This window comes from Mastomys coucha, unplaced genomic scaffold, assembly GCF_008632895.1.
Source record: "Mastomys coucha isolate ucsf_1 unplaced genomic scaffold, UCSF_Mcou_1 pScaffold20, whole genome shotgun sequence".
Classification (NCBI taxonomy): Eukaryota; Metazoa; Chordata; class Mammalia; order Rodentia; family Muridae; genus Mastomys; species Mastomys coucha.
This window is the reverse complement of record NW_022196903.1, coordinates 76894914-76905491: the sequence shown is the minus strand read 5'-3', so window position 1 is coordinate 76905491 and position 10578 is coordinate 76894914. Positions and strand designations below refer to the sequence as shown.

General features: G+C 49.0%; 1 protein-coding gene across 6 annotated transcripts in view; it reads left to right on the top strand.

The window, feature by feature from the left end:
* Window positions 1-10578, top strand: part of Tet3 (tet methylcytosine dioxygenase 3) — a 98813-nt gene that overhangs the window by 48566 nt on the left and 39669 nt on the right. For all 6 annotated transcript variants that reach the window (XR_004122091.1, XM_031382306.1, XM_031382305.1 and 3 more), the window contains one exon: window positions 4479-6612. Coding sequence is in view for 5 of the 6 variants with exons in the window: in XM_031382306.1 (XP_031238166.1) it covers window positions 4479-6612 (2134 nt within the window). In the remaining variant the exon portion in view is untranslated. The remainder of the gene's footprint in view (window positions 1-4478; window positions 6613-10578) is intronic.

Here is a 10578-nt window from a genome sequence, read left to right as displayed (position 1 = left end):
AAATTGTCAAAAAAAAAAAAGAAAAAAAACCAAACAAACCAACAACCCCAAAACAAAAGTAAAAACCCACTAAAACAAACAAAAACAAAACACAAACCCACAAACTTTGGACAGGCCACCTAAGCTGGGTTTGTGGCAGTTATGGCTCTGACCTACGCATCATGGTATCTTAGCAATCTCTTGCTTCATTAGCCACATGACACAAAATGGTAGGACAGGCTGAAAGTTGTTGTATAATGGTCTCCTGTTGAACCTGACTCCTTATGATTGATCTAATCATGCAAGAATACATTTGGAATACTTTGAATCAGCTTTCAAACCCAGGACTGAAAGTTGCGGAACGTGCTTGCCTTGGAACATGTTTGCCTTCAGCACCCATTGGCATCTTCTGGCAGGCTTGTTCCAGGCTCACTGGCAGGTGTTGAGAAATGTATCAGTGGGGTTTCTGAACCAGGAAACTGAAATTTGGGTTTCTTATCTCTCCCACACACACTGGCTTTCTTGCCTTTCCCTCTCTGCCTGTCTACTTTCCCTTTATTCTCTTTTTGGACTGAAAAGCATTTTTCCTTCTCTGGGAACTTCATGGCACACAGCCAGCCTTAGTGCTTTCTTCTTATTCACACACCAAAAATAACTTTTAAAATCCCTTTTCGTTGTCTTGACCATTTTGGGGAAGCCTCAGCTCATGTAGCATTCGTCTTCCTGACATTGTTTTTGTGAATCTTGATACTCTCTGATACTTTCTTGGTTGTGCATGCTCCTCTTTCTGTCTCTTTACACATAAGCATGTGAAGTTGGATTGCTTCATGTCTGTAAACCACACTTGTGTAAGTTTCTAAAGTGAGCAGTAAGCCATAAGATATACTCCTAGGTGTCTGAAAATTGTTTTTCCAGCAGGTTGGGGATAGGAGACTTTTCTTGAGCTGGGAGAGTTCTGCTGTACCAGCTCTGGTGAGGGAAGGCATAGGAATCCTTAGGATGTAGACATCGCCTTGCATTAACTACTATCCATTGCAGGAGGCAGCTGCTTAGATCTGTAATAAGTGAAAAATGGGGAAGAGCTGCAGTATGCAAGGTATCTTGAAGAGTCCTGGAGGGAGGTAAAGCTAGCTCAGGTAGAAATGGTGCTTTAAGAGTAGACCACATGCTCAAAGTTCTGAGACATTAGAAAAGCATGAGGGTCCTTTGTGGCCAGATAGGAACCAGTAATGAGGAGGTGGGATCTGCAGGCTGAGGCGTCTGCAGCAGGCCTGATTTCCCACGGGCTGCAGCCATTCTGAAGCCTGTGATGGCTGGGCCTGACGGTTGTGGGGCTGGTGTTATCTTCGCCATCTTCTTAAAGCATTTCGTGTGCTACCCAAGGAACTAATTTAGTTTTTAGCTTTCTATTTTGACAGAATCTTAAAACGTATACAAAGTTGTGAGAATCATACCTGGAACTCCCATGGACCCAGAATACTTACATTCTCATTCACTTCATCATTTTCTCATTCTGTATATTCTTATATATGCATATAAACATTTATGACTACCTGAGATTTAGTATCCCTTTACTGATAAATATACGGATGTGTTTGTCCTAATAACAAGGGCATTTATTGTTTTTTTTTATTGTTTGTTTGTAGCTGGGTAATGATGGCTCTCTGTCCCAGCACTCAGGAGGCAGAGGCAGGTAGATCTCTAAGTTCAAGGCCAGCCTGGTCTACAGAGTACATCTAGGACAGCCAGGGCTACACAGAGAAACCCGGTCTGGAAAAACCAAAATAACCCGTTTAAAAAAAAAAAAAAGATTTTGTGTGTCTAAACATAAGCGTGCCCATGGAGGCTAGGAAGTGTGCCAGATCCCTTGGAGCTGGACAGGCATTTATGAACCCCTTGGTGTGGGTGCTGGGATTTGAACTCTGGTCTTAAGCAGCAAGTGCTCTTAACTGCTCAACCATTTCTTCAGCCCCCACATTGGGTTCTGCAGTTCTACTCATTACCTTTTGGAGGGGTGATACCGAGGGCCTCGCACATGCCAGTTGTGTGATCCCAGTGTGCTACATCCCCAGAACCATTTTCTTATCTAATTGCAATGATCCAGGTCACGATTAGGGTGGGCAAGGCATGATCCTGTCCCTGTTGCTGTTTAGATTGTATTAGTAGGGCAGCTGCTGCTCCCCCTAGTTTGAATTCTAACCTGTAAACATGTATTTTGTTTATATAAATTGGAAGAGGTTCTTTCTTGATTACAGGCTTCGAGAGAGCATTTGAGGTGCTCTGTAGAACACTGCAGTTTTGTCTGCCTGATGGTTTCCTCGTGAATAGACTCAGGTTCTACATTTTAGTAGGTGTTGTCTGAGTTGAGTCCTGTGTCCTCTCTAGGCCGTGGTATTAGTGTGGCCATGTTGTAATGATAGCTGTAATGGGGAGTTTTGATTGGATCAAGAAACGCCTTGGACATTAAGCCACACCTTAGGTCTTGAGGACTTTTCTAAAGAAGATACGGTCCCTTGGACTGAGAGTCTATACTGAATAAAAGGAAGAGCCCTAGCGGGGCAGTGGTGGCACATGCCTTTAATCCCAGCACTTGGGAGGAAGAAGCAGGCGGACTTCTGAGTTTGAGGATGGCCAGGGCTACATAGAGAAACTCTGTCTCAAAACAACAACAACAACAAAACACCCCCCCCCCCAAACAACAACAACAACAACAAAAAAGGAAGAGCCAGCTAAGGGTCAACATTTCCCTCAGTGTGTGTCTGGTCTGCTGAGATGTGAGCCAGTGAAGACATCAGACCCTTAGTGTCACACCCGTGTGAGCTTCTGCCGTCAAACCGTACCTGTGGTGGATTGTTCCCACAGGCTGTGAGCCAAAAGCAATTCCCCTCCCTTCTCAAATTGCTTCTTGTCAGTTATTTGGTCACAATGATGAAAAATATGTTATAATTAATGTTGAGTTATAACATTGGTTAATTGTTGTTAATAATTTAAGTTGGTTAAGGTGTTGTCTTTACTAAAATCCCCCCTTGTATCTGGCAGCTTTCCATTGTTGTGAAAAAACAACAGAAATAGAAATATCTTGAAAGTTGTTGAACAGTTTCAGAGGGTTCAGACAATAGCCACTTGGCTTCGTCAGTGTCTGAGGCAGAACACCATGGTGAGCAACAGTGGCAGAGCAAAGGGGGCTTACCTCATGGAGCCTGGAAGCAAAGGACTGGGTCCCCTTTGGCCTGCTCCTGGTAAGCCCTAGCTCCTTCCCAGCAGGGCTAACTACTGCAGACCACGCTTTTAAGACCCATGCCTCTGGGCACTGCAGAGGTAGATCGTCAGACTGTGCAGCAGCCGCTGTGACCTTTGAGGTGTTCAGCAGCTGTCAATCCTGCCTACGTTACGCCAGGCTCCCAACTACTGCCTTTGTGTCAGAATCTGTCTTTCCTTCTAGGGTTTTCCTGGCCTTTGGTGGAGAGAAAATCTGTCCTTCCTTCTAGGGTTTTCCTGGCCTTTAGTGGAGAGGAAGGACTTTTCTTTCCAAGGGATGAGTCACCTTTACCTTTCTGGGCCGTGTGCTTTTGTGGGCATCGAGTATATGGTTAACGGTTGTTCCTGGGTGAGAGGCCTGAACCATTTCAAACAGAAACTCAAATGCAAGAGCCCAACTGGCTCTGCATGGAGTGGGGTGAATATCAGCATGAGGCAGGGCCAGTCTCAATTTGGGGCTGGGTAGAATCAGTCATCGGGATTTCCCTCAGGCCTGGGGCTGTGTGTGTGTGTGTGTGTGTGTGTGTGTGTGTGTGTGTGTGTGTGTGTGTGGAGGGGGGCGTGTATGTAGCAGGGATGTGAGCTAGTTCTCCTAACTTGAGAGGATTTAACAGGAAGGGAAATGAACTATGGATTTCTTCCCCAGTAGGAAGCTGTGGCTGATCCCTGCCCAGGCCAAGTGGCAATGCTTTCTAGTTTACAACGTACCATTCCATGTTGGGATGGTCAGTTTTCTTTCCCTCCTGACACAAAAATAGAGTAGACGGGGCCTTGGGATGATGGTGTCAGTTGTTAGAAGCTTAAAAGCCCTTTTGAGTTTGATCTGAGCTCTTGCAGGGTTGGTGGCATGGAGAACTCCACATAGAAGCTCTTTGTGTGCTTGTGTGTATGCATACGTGTGTGTGTGTGTGTGTGTGTGTGTGTGTGTGTGTGTGTGTGTGTGTGCTTGTATGTAGGTCAGAGGTCAGCCCTTCCATCCCATGTACCTAGAGCTTGCTAGGTCGGCCAAGCTGGAGAGTCAGCCAACCCCACGGTCGCTCCTCAGCTGGGAGATGATAAGTTGGTAAAGCCAGCTAAAGGGTGGAGGTGCATGAAGGTATAGACTGAGGTTCCCACAAGTATCGGGAGAATCTGCAAGAAAAGAGGGGCTTGGAAGTATTCCTGGGTGGTATGAAGCAGGGCGACACCTTACAGATAGTGTGGTTAATGTTTTTCCTTTCTCCTCTCTGTTCTCTCTCCAGACAGGCTCAGAGCTCAGCCCAGTTGATGGACCTGTTCCAGGTCAGATGGACTCAGGGCCAGTGTACCATGGAGATTCAAGGCAGCTAAGCACCTCAGGGGCGCCGGTCAATGGTGCTAGAGAGCCTGCCGGACCCAGTCTTCTGGGAGCTGCGGGTCCTTGGCGGGTAGACCAGAAGCCCGACTGGGAGGCTGCCTCAGGCCCTGCTCACACTGCTCGCCTGGAAGATGCCCACGACCTGGTGGCCTTTTCGGCTGTGGCCGAAGCTGTGTCCTCTTATGGGGCCCTTAGCACCCGGCTCTATGAAACCTTCAACCGTGAGATGAGTCGTGAGGCTGGGAGCAACGGCAGGGACCCCCGGCCCGAGAGCTGCTCTGTGGGCAGTGAAGACCTGGACACATTGCAGACAGCTCTGGCCCTTGCAAGGCATGGCATGAAACCACCCAACTGCAACTGCGATGGCCCAGAGTGCCCCGACTACCTCGAGTGGCTGGAGGGCAAGATCAAGTCTGTGGCCATGGAGGGAGGGCAGGGGCGGCCCAGGCTGCCAGGCACGCTGCCTCCTAGTGAGGCTGGCCTCCCAGCCCCGAGCACCAGACCACTCCTTAGCTCTGAGGTCCCCCAGGTACCTCCCCTGGAGGGCCTGCCTCTGTCCCAGAGCGCCCTGAGCATTGCCAAGGAAAAAAACATCAGCCTGCAGACAGCCATCGCCATCGAGGCCCTCACACAGCTCTCCTCGGCCCTCCCTCAGCCTTCTCATTCCACCTCCCAGGCTTCTTGTCCACTCCCTGAGGCCTTGTCCCCTTCTGCCCCTTTCAGGTCTCCCCAGTCCTACCTCCGGGCCCCCTCATGGCCTGTGGTTCCCCCAGAGGAACATCCATCCTTTGCTCCTGACAGCCCAGCCTTTCCTCCAGCAACTCCAAGAACTGAGTTTTCTGAAGCATGGGGCACTGACACCCCTCCAGCGACACCCCGGAACTCCTGGCCTGTACCTCGCCCAAGCCCTGACCCTATGGCTGAACTGGAGCAGCTGTTGGGCAGCGCCAGTGATTACATCCAGTCAGTATTCAAGCGACCTGAGGCCCTGCCCACCAAGCCCAAGGTCAAGGTTGAGGCTCCCTCTTCCTCCCCTGCCCCAGCACCATCTCCTGTCTCCCAGAGGGAGGCTCTCCTGCCATCTTCAGAGCCTGACACCCATCAGAAGGCCCAGACAGCGCTCCAGCAACATCTTCATCACAAGCGCAACCTATTCTTGGAACAGGCCCATGATGCCTCCTACCCTACTTCCACAGAGCCTCAGGCTCCTGGTTGGTGGGCCCCACCAGGCTCACCTGCCCCACGGCCTCCTGACAAACCACCCAAGGAAAAGAAAAAGAAGCCCCCTACCCCAGCTGGAGGTCCTGTGGGAGCAGAGAAAACCACCGCTGGGATCAAGACCAGTGTCCGAAAGCCCATTCAGATCAAGAAGTCCAGGTCTAGGGACATGCAGCCCCTCTTCCTGCCTCTTAGGCAGATTATTCTGGAAGGGCTAAAACCCCAAGCCTCAGAAGGACCTCCACCTGCCCAGCCCCCCGCCCCGCCTCCTGCCTCCCAGAGCTGTGCCACCCCTCTACCCCCAGAACCTTCTCTTGCGCTATTTGCACCTAGTCCCTCCGGGGACAGCCTGCTGCCCCCTACTCAGGAAATGAGATCCCCGAGCCCCATGGTAGCCCTGCAGTCAGGCTCCACTGGTGGCCCCCTTCCCCCTGCCGATGACAAGCTGGAGGAGCTCATCCGGCAATTTGAGGCTGAATTTGGGGATAGCTTTGGGCTTCCCGGCCCACCTTCGGTGCCCATTCAAGAACCTGAAAGCCAACCGACATGCCTCCCAGCTCCGGAGAGCCCTTTTGCCTCCCGCTCCCCCAAGAAGATCAAGATTGAGTCTTCAGGGGCTGTGACTGTGCTCTCAACCACCTGCTTCCATTCAGAAGAGGGGGGGCAGGAGGGCACGCCCACCAAGGCAGAGAACCCACTCACACCCACCCTCAGTGGCTTCTTGGAGTCACCTCTTAAGTACCTAGACACACCTACTAAGAGTCTGCTGGACACACCCGCCAAGAAGGCCCAGGCTGAGTTCCCCACCTGCGATTGTGTCCGTAAGTCCGTCCATCTGTTTGGGTGTTAGAGAAGGACATGGAGCAGCCTGGTGGGCTGGGGTTTCTATGGCCCTTTCATTTGGCAGATGGTTTACTAAATGCCTACCACTGTGCTGTGTCCTGGGAAAGGAGCTGACAGGCAAGTGGAAAAAGCCCTGAGGGAAACTGGTACCAATGTAACTGAAGCCCTCCTCAGGGAGGCTGTCTTCCTTTCTTTCCTGTTACTGCCATTAAAAAAAAAGAAACAACTCAGCTAAAAGCAATTTAAAGGAAAATAGGTTTATCTTGGCTCACAGTTGAAGGGTACAATCTGATGGCAAGGGAAGTCAAAAAAGATGGGAGTTTGAAGCAGCTGGTCACATGGCAACCACAGTTGGGAAGCAGAGATGGATGAGTGTATGCTGCTGCCCCGTTCCCTTTCTCTGTTAACATAATCAGAATGTCAGCCAGAGGATGGTGCCACCCACCATGTGTTGGCCTTTTTCCTCAATTAATCTCGTTTACACCCCTCCCCACCCCCATATGGTCCATCTCCCAGGTCGTTCTAGATTCTGTGAAGCTGACATCACCACAGAGGCCTTCCTGCAGGAGGTGGTGCCTTTGCATGGCACTGCAGGGCCATCAGCTAGAAAGGAACTGTTGTAGGAGTTAGAAATGCCTCTGCTAAAAGTAGGATTTGTTTGGAATCTTTTTTTGGCCTAGCAAGAGCACAGTGGGATGAGGTGGCTTGAGGTGGTGGACAGGAGTCAGATCAGTCAGGGCCCAGTAGCCAGTGTCAGGGGTTAGACTCGATCCTAGGAGGGATTGTGGGTTCCTGAGGGTTTGAAAGCAACTGACGTCTTTGTTATCTTATGCATTTTCAAAACTTGTGGCTTATGGTGAAAGCAGAGACTATCCAGGACGTATAAGGAAAATGCCATGAGTGATTCAAGAAAGTGTGTGTGCCTGAGAGGGTTGGGGGTTGGGGTGGGGGTGGAGGGAGCAGGAGGTAATGGTTCTGAAGAGCCCTTGGATCTTGGCTGTGGCAGTGTTCTTCACACAGGGTGAGTTTGGAGGGAATGTGCACTCTGGTTGCATTGGCCTGGAGGTAACATGTGCACAGATTCTGACATGGTTAGATCTAGGCTGTGTGTGTCCCTGTGTCAGGGGCTAACAAGCCCATTAGTTTCTAGGCCTTGCCCTTGGGCACCTTAGAACCACAACCATGGATTGACAATCTCTGAGGAAGTCTTTGGTGTGGTAGCAGCCCTAGATCTGCTCTGGCTTCTGTCCTGCTGCCTACAAGATTATAGGCCTCTCTTAAGGCAAATCCATTAAGGGTTCATAATGTATGCATAAGAGCACTTGCTTCTCTTGCAGAGGAGTTGGGTTTGGTTGCTAGCACCCACATGACCGAGGTTCAAACCCATCCCTGTTACTCCAGTTCTAGAAGATCTGACTCCCTCTCTTAGCCTCTGTGGTTACCAGGCACACACATGGCACAAACATAGATGCAGACAAACACTTATACACCACATTTTTAAAATAAAATCTCCTATAACATAGTACAAGAAACTTAAATAGCATGAGCATTACCCATACATGAGAATTACAGAGCAAGATATGGTGGCACACATCTGTAATTCCAGCTCCTGGGGGACTGAAATAGAATCATGAGTTTGAATCCAACCTGGGCTACATAAGAAGCTATAAGCTAGTTGGTGCTATAGAGAAAGACTGTCTTGAAAAGAGTAAAAAACTATTATGGTTTTCTTGGGTGTTTGAATGGAGTACATCTAAGTTTGTTCTCTAAATCTTGAATACTAAAATTAAAGGCAGGCATGACATTTCAAAATGGATCTAGACAGTGCAGAAGGCATTGGCTCTCTCCGAGAGGTGGTGTGATCATTACTGTTGGGTGTCTGGGTGATGGAATATTTCTAAGATTTCGAAATTTCCATTGGAGATACGCTGTTTGCCCTTAACCCTCCTATGTGAGTTGGCAGAGAAGGGCAGGGCAGTGGGCTGCAGGTCTCTGCTCTGTCCCTGTGATGTCCGCGCTCAGTAATGGAGAAATGCCCAGAGACAATTAGGACAGAATGAACAAGACAACATTTTAGTAGGAAAAGCAGCCTTTAAGACCTTGTCATCATTCCGAAGACAAGGAAGCAATCTGGGTTGGCTTTTAATTGTTGTCTTAATATATCTGGGGGACAGCCAGTAGGAAGCTGTGGGGACAAGCCCAGAGCCCAGGCAGGATGGTTAGGTGTGGGGGTCAGGGAAAGCCTGTGCAGATGTCACAGTGCAGTTTAAGCCTGTCATCCTGCCGAAAGAAAGGGCTACAAGAAAAACATCTCCTTTGCCTGGAACAGGGTGGGAGTTGAGGGGGGGGGGAATGACATTGTTTAGCAGCTGTGGCTGGTTGTAGTGTCAGTAATGTCGGTAGGGGCAGTCCTGAATGGAGAGCACTAATTCACCTTGGTCTGTAATCATGTAGAGTCTATTTCCTGAAGCTTTCATTTTGTGAGAATTTGGCCCCTTCCCTTGTATTCATTTTGATGTGATATTCTTAAAATTTCTTTAAACAGTGGAGTATTTGGATAAAAGTGGAGACTCTGGTCCTAAATTAGGAGGGTATCAGAACTTCCTGGCAGAGGCGAAGTCTAAGTTCTAGAGGATCATAGGAGGTAAACACTGATATGGTTGCTAAGGAAATGCCAAGGAAGGGCTGTGAGTATCAGGGAAGTGAAAGGGTATGCAAAACCACCGGAGATATGAAAAGACACACACACACACACACACACACACACACATATGCACACGCACACGCACGCTCTGGTGTAGCTGGTATGTTACCTGGGAGTGGCAGGAGAGCAGTTTCAGGGAAAGGAGGGGTGATACTAAAAGCAGAGAAACCAGTTTACAAGCTCAAGCATGTAATTGTGGGTGCCTGGGGTAAGAGTGAATGCCAAAGGCCAGGCGTGGTGGCTGGCACACCAGCACTGGGGAGGCAGAGGCAGGTGGATCTCTGAGATCAAGGCCAACCTGGTCTACATAGCAAATTCCAGGACAGCCAAGACTCTGTAAAGAAACCCTGTTTTAAAAAAAAAAAAAATTAAAGAGAAAGCCAAAAAAATTTAGAAGAAAAAAAGGTGATTGATGGGTAGGAAGGAGGAGGAAAGACAGACAGTACTTCAGCAGTGGCCAGGTGGGAAGGAATGGTGGAGAAAGAGCAATTGATTCAACTTTTGGGATTTCAGATTGGGAACTGGGTGTGGGACAGAGAGCTATAGGCTTGCCTTGCAGGTAGGTGTGTAGGAGAGACCCAAGACTGAATCCATGAACTGGAGACCTAGTTGCAATTTATGATGATTGTGGTCATTTCCAGGCTAATGTGTAGACAAGAGAGAAGCCTGAGAGTAGTGAAGACCAATGTCTAGGGGAGAGGGCTCAAACTGGAGGCAGAGGGCAATGTGGGAAGGCGTGGAGGAGGAAGCAGGTTAAAGCCCCTGGGAAGCTATGAGCATCAGTACCAAGTTAGTCAGCGTTCAATGCTGGAGCTTCCCTGGCTGTGATGTGTGCTTATCTTCACAGTTAAACCCTGTATGTCTTGATAACAGGATTGTCTCTTGTAGTTCTGAAGCATCCTAGGCTGGCAGGTACCCCACATGTTTTTTGGCTAACTGGTCAACCTTATTCCACCTCTGTATTTCATCTTATCAGAGATGTGTGATCAGCATAAGTATAACCCCTTCACTTTCCGTCTTTGTGGCCAGCTAATGGGCCTGTTATATAAAGGTACTTAGATCTATCACCAGTAATATAGACTGCAGCAGGTCACTTGATCATGTTTAAGAATTTCACCCACTAATCCTGATCCAGGGCAGGTCCTACCCCCTACTGTGAACTTATAGCTCTCAGGAAGTGTCATGCTAGAGGATCTTATTGGCTGTATATTCAAGCTGCCCATAACATGGCATTAAAAAA